The sequence below is a fragment of the Ranitomeya variabilis genome, chromosome 8 (assembly GCF_051348905.1).
Source record: "Ranitomeya variabilis isolate aRanVar5 chromosome 8, aRanVar5.hap1, whole genome shotgun sequence".
Taxonomy (NCBI): domain Eukaryota; kingdom Metazoa; phylum Chordata; class Amphibia; order Anura; family Dendrobatidae; genus Ranitomeya; species Ranitomeya variabilis.
Window position 1 is genome coordinate 194,539,265 of NC_135239.1, and position 19,699 is coordinate 194,558,963.

At 41.9% G+C, this 19,699-nt stretch overlaps 1 protein-coding gene across 20 annotated transcripts in view; it reads right to left on the bottom strand.

Moving 5' to 3' along the window:
• Positions 1-19,699, bottom strand: part of CADPS (calcium dependent secretion activator) — a 434,847-nt gene that overhangs the window by 193,253 nt on the left and 221,895 nt on the right. For all 20 annotated transcript variants that reach the window (XM_077275863.1, XM_077275861.1, XM_077275860.1 and 17 more), the window contains exon 9: positions 16,565-16,631. In XM_077275863.1, coding sequence (XP_077131978.1) covers positions 16,565-16,631 — 67 coding nt within the window. The remainder of the gene's footprint in view (positions 1-16,564; positions 16,632-19,699) is intronic.

The window sequence follows — 19,699 nt, forward strand, 5'->3', positions numbered from 1 at the left end:
GATCAATTTGTGAAGCACCTGGGGGTTTAAAGTGCTCACTATGCTTCTAGATAAGTTCCTTGGGGGGTCTAGTTTCCAAAATGGGGTCACTTGTGGGGGAGCTCCAATGTTTAGGCACACGGGGGCTCTCCAAACGCGACATGGTGTCCGCTAAAGATTGGAGCCAATTTTTCATTGAAAAAGTCAAATGGCGCTCCTTCCCTTCCGAGCCCTGCCGTGCGCCCAAACAGTGGTTTACCCCCACATATGAGGTATCAGCGTACTCAGGACAAATTGGACAACAATGTCCGTGGTCCAGTTTCTCCTTTTACCCTTGGGAAAATAAAAAAAATTTCGCTAAAATATCATTTTTGTGACTAAAAAGTTAAATGTTAATTTTTTACTTCCATGTTGCTTCTGCTGCTGTGAAACACCTGAAGGGTTAATAAACTTCTTGAATGTGGTTTTGAGCACCTTGAGGGGTGCAGTTTTTAGAATGGTGTCACTTTTGGGTATTTTCAGCCATATAGAACCCTCAAACTGACTTCAAATGTGAGGTGGTCCCTAAAAAAAATGGTTTTGTAAATTTTGTTGTAAAAATGAGAAATCACTGGTCAAATTTTAACCCTTATAACTTCCTAGCAAAAAAAAAATTTGTTTCCAAAATTGTGCTGATGTAAAGTAGACATGTGGGAAATGTTATTTATTAACTATTTTGTGTCACATAACTCTCTGGTTTAACAGAATAAAAATTCAAAATGTGAAAATTGCGAAATTTTCAAAATTTTTGCCAAATTTCCGTTTTTTTCACAAATAAACTCAGAAATTATCGACCTAAATTTACCACTAACATGAAGCCCAATATGTCACGAAAAAACAATCTCAGAATCGCTAGGATCCGTTGAAGCGTTCCTGAGTTATTACCTCATAAAGGGACACTGGTCAGAATTGCAAAAAACGGCAAGGTCATGAAGGGGTTAATTTGGCATGTCTTACTCCAGCACACACTTCATCAAGATTGGTGTGCAAAACATCAATCTTTATTAGTCGAAGCATACAATGTTGTATAGGCTTGAAGAAGCTGTGTACTTACTTTGAAAATAATGTCAGAAAGGCAATATAAGTCTGATGATATAATGAGGATTTTATCAGTCCAGCTAAAGAGGGAGAGAGCTAATGAGTCTGAGTGCATTCAATCTCCTCCCACCCAACCTGACAGCTGCAGCTTGTTAGATCTCAGAAGCCACAGGAAGGAGGTCCACTGAGGTGCAGCTTGTACTGAGCAGTGTTACATCCCGGCAGGAACAGGAAGGAGGTACACTGAGGTGCAGCTTGTACTGAGCAGTGTTAGATCCTAGCAGCAACAGGGAGGAGGTCCACTGAGGGGCAGCTTGTACTGAGCAGTGTTAGATCCTAGCAGCAACAGGGAGGAGGTCCACTGAGGTGCAGATTGTACTGAGCAGTGTTAGATCCCAGGAGGAACAGGAATGAGATCCACTGAGGTGCAGATTGTACTGAGCAGTGATAGATCTTAGCAGCAACAGGGAGGAGGTCCACTGAGGAACTGTAAGTCAGGCTGGGAGGGTGGAGATTAAGTGACAGCAGAGAAGAGGGACACTGAGGAGCTGTTGAGCTGGGTAGACAGCCATTATGACATGAATTAATAAGTTAAGAACATCAGTCTCATTAGGTCTAGGAGATTGATGTAATATTGTACCTACGCTGTTTGTTTAGTGAAATCTTTCCACAGATCCACTCTGATAGAACTGTTCACCTTTGGCCTGTCTACAAATGTCTTGAGAATTCCACCAACATTTGCAAATTGTAATCTTTATATCCATTCATATCTGAGAACTTTAATGTCCAGTGGTTGGAAGGTGAACGCCCTACTGTAGAGCAGACATCATGCGATAATAGTTTTCTACCATCATAAGTGGCGGCATAATAATGAATACATGTAAAGAAGTCTCTGCAGCTCTCCATTCATCTTGAAAGAAATAACCGTGTGATTAACTATAAACTTATCTAGTGAAAATTCCCTCATGACTCCATGCTGAAGTTATTTTCAAGGTGCTCGATCTCTAACATAAACAGATGCAAAGTACTTATGTGTTAATACAAATCCGGGATATTCTGTCTTGGAAAAACATATTTTCTTTATTTAGGCTACCAAAGCAACACATGTTTTTGCAATTAAAAATATCACTTATTAATATTATTACTATTAACACTTTGATGGCTACTATATTATCTCTGTGTATGAGAAATATGTAAATGGCTTCACTTGTCATATCTATCTATTATCTTTCTATCATCTATTATCTATCTATCATCTATTATCTATTTATCTATCTATTATCTATCTATCTATCATCTATCTATCTATCTATCTATCTATCTATCTATTATCTATCTTCTATCTATCTATTGCCTATCATCTATCTATTATCTCTCTATTATCTATCTATCTATTATCTATCTATCTATCTATCTATCTATCTATCTATCTATCTATCCATTATCTATCTATGTATCTATCTATCTATCTATCTATCTATCTATCTCTACCTATTATCTATCTATCTATTTATCTATCTATCATCTATCTGTTATCTATCTATCTATCTATCTATCTATCTATCTATCTATATATTATCTATCTATTTATTATCTATCTATCTATTATCTATCTATCTATTATCTATCTATTATCTATCTATCATTACAATCTATAATCCTCTTTACTCTTTGTCTTTTCTTGTCATCTTCTCCTTTATCTTGTAATCTGATGATTAGACAGTCGCCCCCCGTGTGACGGCTCTGACCCCGGACCTCGCACTGGTTTCTCTTTGTACTTTTTTCCGCTGTCTATTACATTTATCAGTTTATTACTAAATATTGTTACCGTCACCCAGTTGATACATTGAATCTGGTTTGTTCCGTCCATTATTGATAGATGTTGGTGGCAAAGTGACAATTTATTATTCCGAGTCGTGTTCACATCTGACCACAAGAAGCTCTGAAGACTCATCATTCACATGAGACAAGCGGAGGAGTGACACCTTGTCACAAACAATGCCGGCCTGACTAGTAGGTGCCAGTCATATGAAGGCAAAGCCGAGTGATCCCTGCCGCGGTTGTCATCAGTGCTGTAAATGGCAGCTTTCACTCCTGAGCGCTACCATTTCCCTGACACGATACATTCAATGTCAGGGAGATGACGGCGGCCCTGTTGGCTGCGGGGGGCTGTGTCAGGCACTAGAATGGCCTCCAGGACGCAGCCAGGCTCCATCAAAACCCAGCTTGAATTTTTAGCATTTTAAAGATCTGGAAGGAGACTGTTAGAAAGCAAAGGATTCTCCGAGCCGCGGGCCAGGAACTTACAGGGAAATTTACTGTCAAATGATTTCAAATGACTTTGTTAAGGTTGTGTCACATCCCGCTTTCCTTACATCATTTTATTGGTTTGGACATTTTTTTGACCCCCTGGAATAAACCTTAGATTTGAACATTTGTTTAAAATACTTATGTGCCAGCGTGTCTAAGGAGAATATGGGAAGAGAAATGCAAATTCGGATCTGGAGGAGGATGAAGGATATTATGTTAGACATAATGGATTCCGGAATACAGGACAACACCAGCGTCTGATAATTAATGGCAGCACGCCGCGACATAGTACTGGCGCATGATCTGTAAGGTATACTCATTGTACAGAGCGCTAGGTATGTGGCCCCCTCTAGTGGTCAACCAGGGTAAAGGATTAGTAATGTGCTCGACTTTAAGAGAATATACATAGATTTATAGGTTTGCGCCTTATTATACAGAACTATATACACACATACATATACATGTATACTACATGGAGAAAAGTAAAGGGACACACGTCTTAATCATTGAATTCATATTATTCATCCAGTCCGATTGCCCCGATGTACAGTGGGAAAAATCAGTACTTGATCCCTTGCTGATTATTTTCCCCACTGTATAACATCCGGCCCTTCATCCCCTCCCTAGCAAATAATATCCAGCCCCTTGCTTCTGGTGTATAATATCCGGCCTGTAGTCCCCCTGGCATATAATATCCAGCCCCTCTCTTCTGGTGTATAATATCCAGCCCATAGTCCCCTGGTATATAATATCCAGCCCCTCTCTTCTGGTGTATAATATCCAGCCCATAGTCCCCTGGTATATAATATCCAGCCCCTCGCTTCTGATGTATAATATCTGGCCCATAGTCCCCCTGGTATATAATATCCAGCCCCTCGCTTCTGGTGTATAATATCCGGCCCGTAGTCCTCCTGGTATATAATATCCAGCCCCTCACTTCTGGTGTATAATATCCGGCCCGTAGTCCCCCTGGTATATAATATCCAGCCCCTCGATTCTAGTGTATAATATCCGGCCTGTAGTCCCCCTGGTATATAATATCCAGCCCCTTGATTCTAGTGTATAATATCCGGCCCATAGTCCCCCTGGTATATAATATCCAGCCCCTCGCTTCTGGTGTATAATATCCGGCCCGTAGTCCCCCTGGTATATAATATCCAGCCCCTCGCTTCTGGTGTATAATATCCGGCCTGTAGTCCCCCTGGTATATAATATCCAGCCCCTTGATTCTAGTGTATAATATCCGGCCCATAGTCCTCCTGGTATATAATATCCAGCCCCTCGCTTCTGGTGTATAATATCCGGCCCGTAGTCCCCCTGGTATATAATATCCAGCCCCTCGATTCTAGTGTATAATATCCGGCCTGTAGTCCCCCTGGTATATAATATCCAGCCCCTTGATTCTAGTGTATAATATCCGGCCCATAGTCCCCCTGGTATATAATATCCAGCCCCTCACTTCTGGTGTATAATATCCGGCCCGTAGTCCCCCTGGTATATAATATCCAGCCCCTCACTTCTGGTGTATAATATCCGGCCCATAGTCCCCCTGGTATATAATATCCAGCCCCTCGCTTCTGGTGTATAATATCCAGCCCATAGTCCCCCTGGTATATAATATCCAGCCCATCGCTTCTGGTGTATAATATCCAGCCCATAGTCCCCCTGGTATATAATATCCAGCCCATCGCTTCTGGTGTATAATAACTGGCCCGTAGTCCCCCTGGTATATAATATCCAGCCCCTCGCTTCTGGTGTATAATATCCGGCCCATAGTCCCCCTGGTATATAATATCCAGCCCCTCGCTTCTGGTGTATAATATCCGGCCTGTAGTCCCCCTGGTATATAATATCCAGCCCCTTGATTCTAGTGTATAATATCCGGCCCGTAGTCCTCCTGGTATATAATATCCAGTCCCTCGCTTCTGGTGTATAATATCCGGCCCGTAGTCCCCCTGGTATATAATATCCAGCCCCTCGATTCTAGTGTATAATATCCGACCTGTAGTCCCCCTGGTATATAATATCCAGCCCCTTGATTCTAGTGTATAATATCCGGCCCATAGTCCCCCTGGTATATAATATCCAGCCCCTCACTTCTGGTGTATAATATCCGGCCCGTAGTCCCCCTGGTATATAATATCCAGCCCCTCGCTTCTGGTGTATAATATCCGGCCCATAGTCCCCCTGGTATATAATATCCAGCCCCTCGCTTCTGGTGTATAATATCCAGCCCATAGTCCCCCTGGTATATAATATCCAGCCCATCGCTTCTGGTGTATAATAACTGGCCCGTAGTCCCCCTAGTATATATAATATCCAGCCCCTTGCTTCTGGTGTATAATATCCGGCCCGTAGTCCCCCTGGTATATAATATCCAGCCCCTCGCTTCTGGTGTATAATATCCGGCCCATAGTCCCCCTGGTATATAATATCCGGCCCCTCGCTTCTGGTGTATAATATCCAGCCCATAGTCCCCCTGGTATATAATATCCAGCCCCTCGTTTCTGCTGTATAATATCCGGCCCGTAGTCCCCCTGGTATATAATATCCAGCCCCTCGCTTCTGGTGTATAATATCCGGCCTGTAGTCCCCCTGGTATATAATATCCAGCCCCTCGCTTGTGGTGTATAATATCCAGCCCGTAGTCCCCCTGGTATATAATATCCAGCCCCTCGCTTCTTGTGTATAATATCCAGCCCGTAGTCCCCCTGGTATATAATATCCAGCCCCTCGCTTCTTGTGTATAATATCCAGCCCTTAGTCCCCCTGGTATATAATATCCAGCCCCTCGCCTTTGGTGTAAAACATCTGTCCCGTCGCCCCCCCCGGCATATAATATCCAGCTTGTCAACTCCGGTGTATAACATCCAACATCTTGCCCCAAGTGTATAGCCTTCAGCCCCCCACCATGCCATCTGCCTTTACTAACATGTGACAGAACAGCCGGTGGTGCAGAGCGGTCATGTCCGGTCATGACATTTCTTCCTCCTAAATCTTCCCCCATCACCTGTGACTGATATTATTGAGAAACGGAAGGAACCGCGGCAACCCAGCCATAAAGTGGAGACCCCGTAAAGTTACAGAGCGGGGGGCCGAGTTCTGAGGAGCAGAGGGCAGAACAGTTTGTTTTTCAGTGATCGGCCTCAACCACTTAGTTCCAGTGAAGGGAAATTCTTAATTCTTAATTCATATTAATTTTTCAGCACAAGACATTATAACAATTTTTGCTTGCAGCTTTGTGTGAACAGTTTGGCGAAGACCCTTTTCTGTCCCCATGACTGCCCCTGGTGCACTAGGTTCAGATGTGATTGTGGGTGTTTGGGGGAAGAACATGACCGACTGCACAGAGCCCGGACCCCAACCCCATCTTATAATATAGATTGTGAGCCCGACCTCTCCCCAACACCAGGGTCTGATCTCACAAATGCTCTTCTGGGAAGTTTTCTACAAAATTGTGGAGGTGGCCAAGGGAATTGTTGCCCCCTCATCTAGAAGAGCGGAAGCTGTTATAGCTACAAGGGACTGACTGCACATTGATGTCTATGGATGTAGAATATAGCGTATATATTTATAGGTACTTATGCAGTGGGTACGCAAAGCATTCAGACCCCTTTAAATTTTTCACTCTTTGTTTCATTGCAGCCATTTGGTAAATTCAAAAAAGTTCATTTTTTTCGCATTAATGTACACTCTGCACCCCATCATGACTGAAAAACCCCCCAGAAATGTAGTCATTTTTGCAAATTTATTAAAAAAGAAACACTGAAATCTCACATGGTCATAAGTATTCAGACCCTTTGCTCAGTATTGAGGAGAAGCACCTTCTGAGCTAGTACAGCCATGAGTCTTCTTGGGAATGATACAACAAGTTTTTCACCCCTGGATTTGGGGATCCTCGGCCATTCTTCCTTGCAGATCCTCTCCAGTTCCATCAGGTTGGATGGTGAACGTTGGTGGACGCCATTTTCAGGACTCTCCAGAGATGCTCAGTTGGGTTTAGGTCAGGGCTCTGGCTGGACCAGTCAAGAATGGTCACAGAGTTGTTCTGAAGCCACTCCTTGTTATTTTAGCTGTGCGCTTAGGGTCATTGTCTTGTTGGAAGGTGAACCTTCGGCCAAGTCTGAGGTCCAGAGCACTCTGGAAGAGGTTTTCATCCAGGATATCTCTGTACTTGGCTGCATTCATGTTTCCTTCAATGACAACCAGTCGTCCTGTCCCTGCAGCTGAAAAACACCCCATAGCATGATGCTGCCACCACCATGTTTCACTGTTGGGATTGTATTGGGCAGGTGATGAGCAGTGCCTGGTTTTCTCCACACATACCGCTTAGAATTATCACCAAAAAGGTCTATCTTAATAATAATAATAATAATAATAATAATTTTATTCCACAGCACTTTACATTTTAGAGGGGACTTGTACATACAATAGACATTACAGCATAACAATAAACACATAGATCAAAACAGATACCAAGAGGAATGAGGGCCCTGCCCGCAAGCTTACAATCTATGAGGAAAAGGGGAGACACAAAGACTCTAAAAGATTAATCTCATCAGACCAGAGAATCTTATTTCTCTTAGACTGGGAGTCCTTCATGTGTTTTTTTAGCAAACTCTATGCGGCTTTCATATGTCTTGCACTGAGGAGAGGCTACCCTCTGGCCACTCTGCCATAAAGGCCCAACTGGTGGAGGGATGCAGTGATAGTTGACTTTGTGGAACTTTCTCCCATCCCCCTACTGCATCTCTGGCGCTCAGCCACAGTGATCTTGAGGTTCTTCTTTACCTCTCTCACCAAGGCTCTTCTCCCATGATAGCTCAGTTTGGCTGGACGGCCAGGTCTAGGAAGACTTCTCATGGTCCCAAACTTCTTCCATTAAAGGATTATGGAGACCACTGTGCTCTTAGGAACCTTGAGTACTGCAGACATTCTGTTGTACCCTTGGCCAGATCAGTGCCTTGCCACAATTCTGTCTCTGAGCTCCTTGGCCAGTTCCTTTGACCTCATGATTCTCATTTGGTCTGACATGCACTGTGAGCTGTGAGGTCTTATATAGACAGGTGTGAGCCTTTCCAAATCAAGTCCTATCAGTTTAATTACACACAGCTGGACTCCAATGAAGGAGTAGAACCATCTCAAGGAGGATCACAAGGAAATGGACAGTATGTGACTTAAATATGAGTGTCTGAGCAAAGGGTCTGAATACTTCTGACCATGTGATATTTCAGTTTTTGTTTTTTATTAAATTTGCAAAACTTTCTACATTTCTGTTTTTTTCAGTCAAGATGGGGTGCAGAGCGTACATTAATGAGAAAACATGAACTTTTTTGAATTTAACAAATGGCTGCAGTGAAACAAAGAGTGAAAAATTTAAAGGCGTCTGAATACTTTCCGTACACACAGTAGATAGATAGGTAGGTAGATAGATAATAGATAACAGAAAGATAGATAGATAGATAGATAGATAGATAATAGATAGATAGATAGATAGATAGATAGATAGATAGATAAATAGATAGATAGATAGATAGATAGATAGCTAGATAGATAGATAATAGATAGATAGATAGATAGATAGATAGATAGATAAATAGATAGATAGATAGATAGATAGATAATAGATTGATGATAGATAGATAGATAGATAGATAGATAGATAGATAGATAGATAGATAATAAATAGATAATAGATAGATAGATAGATAGATAGATAGATAGATAGATAGATAGATAGATAGATAATAGATTGATGATAGATAGATAGATAGATAGATAGATAGATAGATAGATAGATAGATAGATAGATAATAAATAGAGATAGATAGATAGATAGATAGATAGATAGATAGATAGATAGATAGATAGATAGATAGATAGATAGATAGATAGAAAGATAGATAGATAGATAGAAGAACATTCAAGTACACTTTATTATCAGCTCACAAGACAATTCGTTTTCAGAAAACAGCAATGATTTTAGTATCACAGTCATGTACTTTATTACAATCTGTGAGTTTCTTCTGCCATCTGCTGGTCAATCTTGTATTAATCACTTTTTTTCTATCCATATTGGATTCATATCATATATTCTTACACTCAGTTTGTAAATGATTTTTCTGTTTAAAATGTTGTAAAATATGTAAAATGTTTAAAATGTGTAACACTTTTAAAATGTACTCATGCAACTGTATGTAATGTAACTTATGGCTCTTATAGAATTGGGCTGCCTGCAGTTATCTTGAATCATTTGCCTGATTTCATTACATACAGTATTACCTAGGTGTTGCTTATAACATGGACAATCAATCTGGTCATCAATAGGGGAAAAAGAAAGAAAGAAAGAAAGAAAGAAAGAAAGAAAGAAAGAAAGAAAGAAAGAAAGAAAGATAGACAGATATGGTCTGGCCTAAGTTTATTCTAACATATTGGAATTCTCTTCCTTAATTCATTACATTCATTACATATGCCCTTGATGTAAAACAGGAAGGAAGGAATGAGGGTGAGAGGGAAGGAGGGAGGAAGGAAGGAAAGAAGGAAGGACAGAAGGAAGGAAGTTGGTAAGGGAGGAAGGGAGGTAATGGGTGTGGAATGTGAATAAATTCAGGGATGGAAGAACAAAAAAGAGGTAAGGAAATAGGGAAGGAAGGAAGGAAGGAAAGAAAGAAAGAAAGAAAGAAAGAAAGAAAGAAAGAAAGAAAGAAAGAAAGAAAGAAAGAAAGAAAGAAGGAAGGAAGGAAGGAAGTGAATAAGGGAGGAAGGAAGGGAATTAGTGTGGGATGTAACTTGGTGAATAAATTTGGGGATGGAAGAACAAAAAACAGTGGGGTAAGGAAGTAGGGAAGGAAGGAAGGGAAGGAGGAGAAAGGAAAGTGGTGGCATGTAACTTATAACATGGATAATCTTTTTGAGGATGGAATAACAAAAATGAGGGAGGTAAAGAAGTAGGGAAGAAACGAAGGAAGTAAGGTTATGAGAGAGAGTAAGGGATGATGGATGAACAAAGGAATGGAAGGAATGAGGGTCAGAGGAAGGAAGGAAGGAAGGAAAGAGGGAAGGACTGGAAGAAAATAAGAGAATGTATGAGAGTTTCAGGGAGTGAGGAAAGAAGGAAGGACTGGAGAGAATGAAGGTGGGTGGAAGGGAGGAGGGAAGGAAGGAAGAGATTAAGGGTAGAATGAAGGAAGGAAGGAAGAAAGAAAAGTAATCAGTGTTGGAGGGAAAGAGGGAGGGAGGAAGGAAGCAAGGAAGGAAGGAAGGAAGGAAGGAAGAAAAATATTTTTTCAATATATATTTTTTCTATTTCTTAACTAAAAAATATGTAAATGAGCTGTTAAGATCTATGGCCGGACATGGATCTCCCTGAGAATCTGCCTCTAGGACTTATTATAAATGGAAGGGGGCATTACATGTAGATCAGGATTTCCAAAGTGATTAAATCTTTATTTAAAGGGAATCTGGCACCAGGTTTTTGCTGCCACATCTGAGAACAGTAAGATGTAGGTGTAAATACCCTGATTCCAGTGATGTGTCACTTACTGGGCTGCTTGCTGCAGTTTTAATTACAAGCTGTTTTCTCTGCTGCAGCGATTCTCTAAATGCTGAGCCCTGTATAACCCCGCCCACACCACTGATTGGCAACTTTCTTGGTACAGTGTGCATAGGCAGAAAGCTGCCAATCAGTGGTTAGATGGGGTTATACAGAGCTCATGAATATGGAAGACTACATGGCAGCAGGTTCACTAGTCATCTTGTGATAATCTCCTGATAATAAGACAATGATTTTTTCAAAATTAAAGCAAGAAGCCCAGTAAGTGACACGGCGCTGGAATTGGGGTCTCTGCTGCTACATTATACTGCTATCATACTAGGTGGCAAAATCCTGGTGACAGATTCATTTTAAGGGGTTATCTGCGTTTTAAAAAAAATAAAAAGAAGCTGGAAATGTCCTAGTATATGATAAAAACCAGCACAGAAGCTGCAGTGGTCAGGTCACTGGTGATCCGGATGTCAGGAGCAGAGGGTGGATTCTAATAGTAAGGATGGTTTGATTCTTTGTTTTCTTAGCCATTGAAACTTTTCGCGACACTTCCGCTCTCTACCAGTAACATTCATGGCCAGAACACAGTATAGGAAGCTGTGCCATTTCCAGAAGAATGCAGCCACTTCAATCAGCAAATCAATGGATCATACACCTACTAATCTCAAAAGCACAAGTCATTATTATTATTAAAGTCCTTAAAAAACCCTTAAGGAGAACTTGTCACTTGCTCTAAATATATATATTTTTACTTGGTGTAAATGCCGCTGTTCTCCTGAATCCGGCGATGTTTTTCTTTTGTTCCTGTGCCTCTGCGTCCCTGAGATATGACCCATCTTCCCTGCATATAAATCTACTCTTGTTAGCCAAAAGGGTGTGGTCCTCAAGTAGAAACCTACAGAGAAGAGGCGTGGACCACGCCCAATTGAATAACAAGACTAGATTTATATTCCGAGAAGAAGGTGCCATATCTCAGGAACGGAGAGGCGCAGGAACAAAAGAAAAACATCGCCGGATTCAGGAGAACAGCGGCGTTTACACCAGATAAAACAATTACATATTTATGGCAAATGACAGGTTTTATTTTAGTTAACACATAAACTCATCTCTGCTTTACCTAAAATACTCATCAATTGCAAAGCTGTGAGAACATTTTCTGTGACAGTTCGTTTTGAGTTTTATTTCTGGATTTGATGAGTGAATTGAACTCGGCCTGGAGACACAGAGTGGTAGAGAAAGGACAGTACTAGGGGCTATCCCCCAGATACACGTTCTTATTCCAGCCACATATATACAGTACAATGATGAGGCAGACAGCTGCCCGGTCAGAAGTCACGCTCAGAACTCAGGTGCTTCAATACCTCCACCCCCATAATAACAAATACTTTTAGGCTTGAAATGCGACAGCGGCAGAAGAGAGGGGCTCGGGGCCGTGTCTGTTACATGAACGCCTCTAACAAAATTGTGCCAGTTGGAAAAGACAAACCGAGTGATCTATTCAATGAGGTCACTGATAAAAAAGGGGGGAAATGTTATATTTCCGGAGTGATATATTGACACATCATCAGTTGATGGGTGGCAGACACTATATTCATTAGGGTGCGGATAACACCCATATCTACTTCTGCCTTACTACAGAACAAAAACAGTAAGTTGCATGAAATAAAATATGACATTTCAGAATGACCTTCAATTAAAGTAATATGATGACTTTGACGGTGGCACCATATTGTGCCTCCCTGTCTGCTGAACTCTTTCATAGAAGTTTCATTGCTTAAAAGAGTTATCTCCTACAGTACTAGGACAACCCTTTATTAAACTAAATGTTCAGCCATAATAAAATAATAAAACCTATACTCACCTCCCGTTTCGACTGAGGTCCCGTGGAGTCTGCACTCGCTCTCCCCGGGGCTGTGATGCGGTGTTGTGACATGTGACGCCAGCGCCCAATCAGATAAAGAGGAAGTCCGGGATCAGCTGCAGCCTGGACTTCCTTCCTCTTCATGCCAAAGGTGGAGACAGTGACGCCAGCTCTGATTGGGCGCCGGGCATCAAGTGTTATTCCACCGCATTACAGCTCCGGGACCGTGAGTGCCGACAACACTGGAACGGCGCCGGCATGGGATGTGAGTATAGGCTTTAATATTTTATTGGGCAGAACATTTAATTTAAGAAAAGGGGTTGTCCTAGTAGTGGACAACCCCTTTAATGTTAATAATCACATTTTGTTTTATACACTCGTACAGGATTGTAAAACAAATGACAGCATTCTTCCAAAAACAGCGCCACACCTCACCAGAGATAGGTATTACACCAAAGTTCCATTCACCTTAATCGACCTGAGTTGCAATACTGGAAACCATAGATGGACAGGAATAGCTTTGTTTCTGTAGAAAAGCAGCCATGCTTTCTAATCTTGTACAAACCCTGAAAATGCATTTGTAATTATTGTGCAAAAGATTTAGGCCGTTGTGGAAAAAAATGCTGCATTGATTTTCCTAGGTAACCTTGTCACGTGCGCACCGTCTTTGAAAGATCTCGGCAGAGAGGTTGTTCCAAACATCTTGGAGAACTAACCACAGATCTTGTGGGGATGTTGCTCATACAAATCCTTTTGTCTAGACAGCTATTTCCGGACAGATTTGATGATGATGATGATGATGATGATGATGATAAGATCAGGGTTCTGTGGGGCCATATCATCACTTCAGAACTACTTGCTCTTCTTTACAATGAAGATAAATCTTAATGACATTGGTTGGATGTTTGGGGTCATTGTCCTGCCGTAGACTTAGTGGTCGGGCAAGGAAACTTACAGCAGCAGATGAAAGACACATTCAGCTCAAAACTGGCAGCTCCCAGTAGGACTCAGCTTCACCCATCTACTGTATAGTGATGTCTGACCAGAAATGGTCTTCATGGACAAATTGTGGCCAAAAGGCCATTCCTTCTACAAGGAAACAAGGCCAAGTGACTTAACTATGTACGAAAACATGGGAACTGTGGTCCACCAAAATGGCAGCAGGTGCTCTGGACTTAGGAGTCAAAATGTGAAATGTTTGGCTCTAACAGAAAGCATTTTGTTAGCGCAAGGGCTCAGCTCAATAATGATGGTCTGCAGGAACATTGACACATGGTGGAAGGTCATGCAGGTTTCGGGACTGCATTTCAGCACATAAAGTTGTGGATTCCTTCAGGAGTAATGGTGTCCTCAATACAGAGAAATACAGGCAGGTACTTATCCATCATGTAATACCATCAGGGAAGAATCTGATTGGCTCAAAATTTATTTGCAGCAGGACCTCAAACATCCAGTCAATGTCACTAAGAACGATCTGTAGTATAAAAAAGAACGAGAAGTAATAAAAGTGATGATCCGGCCCCCACAGAGCTCTGATCACATCATCATGTCCGTCTGCGATAACATGAGGAGACAGAAAGATTTCTACAAGCCTCATACACAGGAGATCTGTGGTTAGTCCTCCAAGATGCTTGGGACAAACTCCTGCCGAGTTCTCTCAAAAACAGTGTGCAAGTACAAGTGTATCTAGAAGAACTGATGGAGGAAAAGGGCGGTCACCAAATGTGATATAGATTTCTCTTTCTTGTTCATTCACTTTCCAGTTTGTTAATTGCTAAAAGGCAAATATGAACACTTTTATTTTGAAAGTATTATTACTTTGCAGCATATATTCCACACCTTCCTAAAACACTTGCACATTACTGTTTATCTGAACTTCCTGGATCAGAGTTAACTCTGATCCCTGCTGTTACAACTGCATGCTGTAGGGCTATTGCCGGCACCCCTGCACGGTGTTTCTTTCTCCCTCCGTGCAGGGAGGCTGGCTTACTCACTATGCCATCCTTGGCAAGGCACCCGGCGTCTCCTATGTCCTGCCAATGTGCACATTGCCCTGAGTCTCGGCAACGTGCCTAGTGCGCGCGTGCTCGCGGTGCCCTGTTCTTAGAGGGATAGTGCGTGCACATGGTAAATGCCCCCAGCTAACTGATAGGAGGCATTTAGTAATGTGTTCACCTGCAAGGTGTCTCTCAGGCTATAGCTGGGAGACATCTGGTTTATAAGGCACCCTCTCCAATAGGGAGGTGCCTGAGAAGCAACTGTAGTTTCATGATAGGGTTGTACAACTGTATGTTGCCAGTTCCCCTGTCCCTAGTATCTGATAACTTGTTCCCACATCCTGTGTCCTATTAGTTCTGTATAGTTTGTCCGGGTTTCTGTGGCAGCGGTGTCCGTATCCTGAAACCGCATCTGCGATACCTGAACTGTTTCCTGAAACCAGTATGTCTAACCTGTCCCTGTGGCTGTCCTATCTGCTATTCAAAGACTGCACAGTCTGAACCTGCCCTTGGGGCTGTTCTGTTGGCATAGTCTGAACCTGTCCTTGTGGTGGCCATCCTGTCTGCTATCCGGAGACTGCACAGTCTTAACCTGTCCCTGTCAGCATAGTCTGAATCTGTCCCAAGTGGCCGTCCTGCCTGCACAGTGTGACCTTGTTCCAATGGATGTCCTGTCCTGCCCTGTCCAGGAGTTTGGATTAATGGCTTAGACCCATGGGGTCAGCTGCTACTGCTGGATGTTGCCCTGGAATGGCACCTGGCAGCTACCTTCCGCACAAGCCTGACTTCATCGCTAGAGGCTCTAGTGAATGTAAAGTTAGCTGCTTAGTCACACCACTCCAGGGAAAGTCTGGTCCGTGGCACAGTGGGTCCACAAACCATGTGCGCCACCTGCGTGTGTAACACATGCAGTGCATATATGATGGCTAAGGGTCTGTTTAGATATACCGGCTGGCTGCACGATAATACTGCCGATCGGTAAATGGACATCTCAATGTTTGTTTACACAGGCAGACCAAAGCAGATGATGCACACTCAGCGATCTATACTAGACCCCTCAGCGTGTAAAGTGCACATAGGCTGTCAGTTCATGGCCGTGCAAGTCCTGTTTACACAAGACAATGCTCCTACGAGAACAATGATTTTTTTTTTAAGGTGCCAAACAGATCATTTCATCCAACGAAATAGCGTTTTGCTTGTTCATTGAGTAATTGTCACCATATTGATGCTGAGGACAGAGTAGACCCCTGATCCACATAGCACAGGATGGACCAGAACTGACAAGCTCAATTTATTGGGTGATTGGCAGCCTGTTTACACGGTTTGCAACAACGCTTGTTCACAATTGTCTTATATTTAGACTCTCCCATACGGTGTTGTGATATATGACCTTGGCGTCCCATCAGAGCTGGCATCACTGTCCCCGCCTCCTATCGAATTGAACATGAAGAGGAAACGAGAGCAGCTGCAGCCCGGGCTTCCTCTTCATGTTCAATCAGTACAAAGGTGGAGACAGTGATGCCGGCGCTGACTGGGCGCTGACTGGGCGCTTGGGTAACAACTCACAACAACTGCGCGAGAGTCCCGGGACCTCGAGCGCTGATGCTGCTGGAACGATGCCGGCATGGGAGGTGAGTATAGGTTTTTTTATTTTATCAAGCCAAACATTTAGATCAAGAAGGTGTTGTCCAAGTAGTGGACAACCCCTTTTAGTAAATAACACAAGTCCACAAGCGATCCATCTGTATAACATAACATAATAATGCAACGACATAAAATAAATGTGAAAAAAATTACCTGGACCAAGACGAAAAATCGTTTTTTCCATCTCTTCCACACATTTTTACCAATAGCCCATAAATACCTGGAGAAACATTCAGAGAAAGCAAAATCAACAAATATTATTCAAGAAGAAACGAAGACGATCATAGGTGAGAGAGTGTGAAGCTTTAAGGAAAGCAAAGAACCAAACAACCTAAACTTTGGTTGACCAGACGCAGCTCATGGACACGAGTTCCTAGAAAAATAACGCACTCATTTCTTGCATTTTGTACACCTTAAAAGAAACTTAATAAAACAAAATAATAACAAATGCTAATAAAACTTTTTTCCTTTCCCCTCATATTACAATCCAAAAAGTGAAAAAAAAGTGATCATCAATAATGTGAATGCAGCTCTGGGCTATAACGCAGTCTCATCTCAAGTTCATCTCTGGGCTTGTTCCCAAATATATTTGACCATGCATTATTATTTTTTTCTATTTGTGAAGAACAGGAATATTAGTGTAACGTGGTGCGGGGTGGTAGCTGTGGGCGAGGTACTCATCTCTAACATGCCGGCGAGAGTCCTGGCTGGGTGTGGACTTGTGTTAAGGGGCTCTACACTTTTGCAGGCTGCATTTTACCGATGACTTTGGTTTGCCAAGACCAGATGTTGGGGACTTTAAAGAGAGAGGCCACCAGTTGAAAATAAACTCTTTACATAATAATAACTTCCTGTCCTGGGACCTGTCTCCTATAGATCACTCCGACTTTTGGTCACTTCTCTCCGTCTTTCTGCTAAGATCTCGCTATCCCCTGACACGGTCTCCTCTCACATTAGGGACATCCACATGTCACCCACTGTTCAGTTCAGACTTTAGGTCTGACTCCAGCACACACTGGGCCCTATCTAACATTCTGACAGGAAACTGTCTCTGTCCCTTCACCCTAGCCTCTCCCACTCTGGGCTAGTCCCAATCTTAAACTCTCCCTATCATTGGGTAACACACATCACATACGTCATTAACGCGTATCACAATTCCAATTACACAATATAACATTACACTTGTTCCTCAAGGGGGAATGTGGGCAATATGTCCAGTAGACTTCCTTACATTGGAAGTCTAATATTACATTTTGTTGCAATTGTGAGAATTGATATATATTTTTTTTAATTTAAATAAATATATATATATATATATATATATACTTTTAAAATAAAGACCTGATATGAACAGTAGGTCATTTTCTGATGAGGCATTTTGGTTTAAAAGAATAAAGGACCACACATTTTTTAATAATATATATACACTCACCGGCCACTTTATTAGGTACACCTGTCCAACTTCTTGTTAACACTTAATTTCTAATCAGCCAATCACATGGCGGCAACTCAGTGCATTTAGGCATGTAGACATGGTCAAGACAATCTCCTGCAGTTCAAACCAAGCATCAGTATGGGGAAGAAAGGTGATTTGAGTGCCTTTGAACGTGGCATGGTTGTTGGTGCCAGAAGGGCTGGTCTGAGTATTTCAGAAACTGCTGATCTACTGGGATTTTCACGCACAACCATCTCTAGGGTTTACAGAGAATGGTCCGAAAAAGAAAAAAAATCCAGTGAGCGGCAGTTCTGTGGGCGGAAATGCCTTGTTGATGCCAGAGGTCAGAGGAGAATGGGCAGACTGGTTCGAGCTGATAGAAAGGCAACAGTGACTCAAATCGCCACCCGTTACAACCAAGGTAGGCCTAAGAGCATCTCTGAACGCACAGTGCGTCGGACTTTGAGGCAGATGGGCTACAGCAGCAGAAGACCACACCGGGTACCACTCCTTTCAGCTAAGAACAGGAAACTGAGGCTACAATTTGTACAAGCTCATCGAAATTGGACAGTAGAAGATTGGAAAAACGTTGCTTGGTCTGATGAGTCTCGATTTCTGCTGCGACATTCGGATGGTAGGGTCAGAATTTGGCGTAAACAACATGAAAGCATGGATCCATCCTGCCTTGTATGGAGCATCTTTGGGATGTGCAGCCGACAAATCTGTGGCAACTGTGTGATGCCATCATGTCAATATGGACCAAAATCTCTGAGGAATGCTTCCAGCACCTTGTTGAATCTATGCCACGAAGAATTGAGGCAGTTCTGAAGGCAAAAGGGGGTCCAACCCGTTACTAGCATGGTGTACCTAATAAAGTGGCCGGTGAGTGTATATTTTTCATTATGTGCACAAAATAACTAAAATATAACTTTTGAAAAGTTGTTAAACTTTTAAAAGTTGTTAAATAAACTCTGCCCTATGAAACATGAAAAAACGAGTACCAAAATTAATAGCCCAATTAATAATAATAAAAAAAATACAGAAAAAAAAAAGAGTCTGGTCATTTAGAATCAAAACACTCTTATTAGGGGGTTAAGATCACTTCTACTTGCAGCACTCCTATATTTAATAGTATTTAATATTATTATTATTTAGAATAATATTTAATAATGATAACCATTTTATGTGACAATTTTTCGGAAAATATTTTATTTTATTTTTTTTTATTGATAAGAATTCTTTTTTTTATTATTAAGCGACAGTAATAAATGGAAAATGTATAATGCAAATAGCTCCATGGTCCACAGTGAGAAAACACGTAATAGAATCAATAGATTCGTGTTAGAAGATGGGTTCGGTGATTACGTGATGTGGTTGATGAGTTTGTCGCGGTGCTTTGTGCTATTTTTATATCACATTCTGTTCTGCATTTCTCAGATTGATTTCATGTTAAGGACAAATGAGGCAAAGTCCCATCTGTTCGGATCCACTGCGGTCAGGCCTCCTAAGGTGATGCCTATAGACCGGACACTTTCACTTCCTATCACTGATGGAGCACAGACCTCAGATCACTGGTTTCAGGGATGACTTGTCTACAGGGTCTGGTAATGATAATGGGAGCGTTCGGTGATTTATTCTAGTAATGGTTCTCGGGGGGGACATGACATCCATTGGGGTCTCGTAATAAAAAACGATGAGAGATGTAACCTAATTGTAGCAGAACTCAATAAAAGAACAGTATAAAAGTCCTTTGTTATAGCATAGACGGGACATGAGAGGTGCAGGAGTAGCAGGCTGAAATAGTAGATGAATGAGTGAAAAGTAATAATAATAATAATAATAATAATAATAAT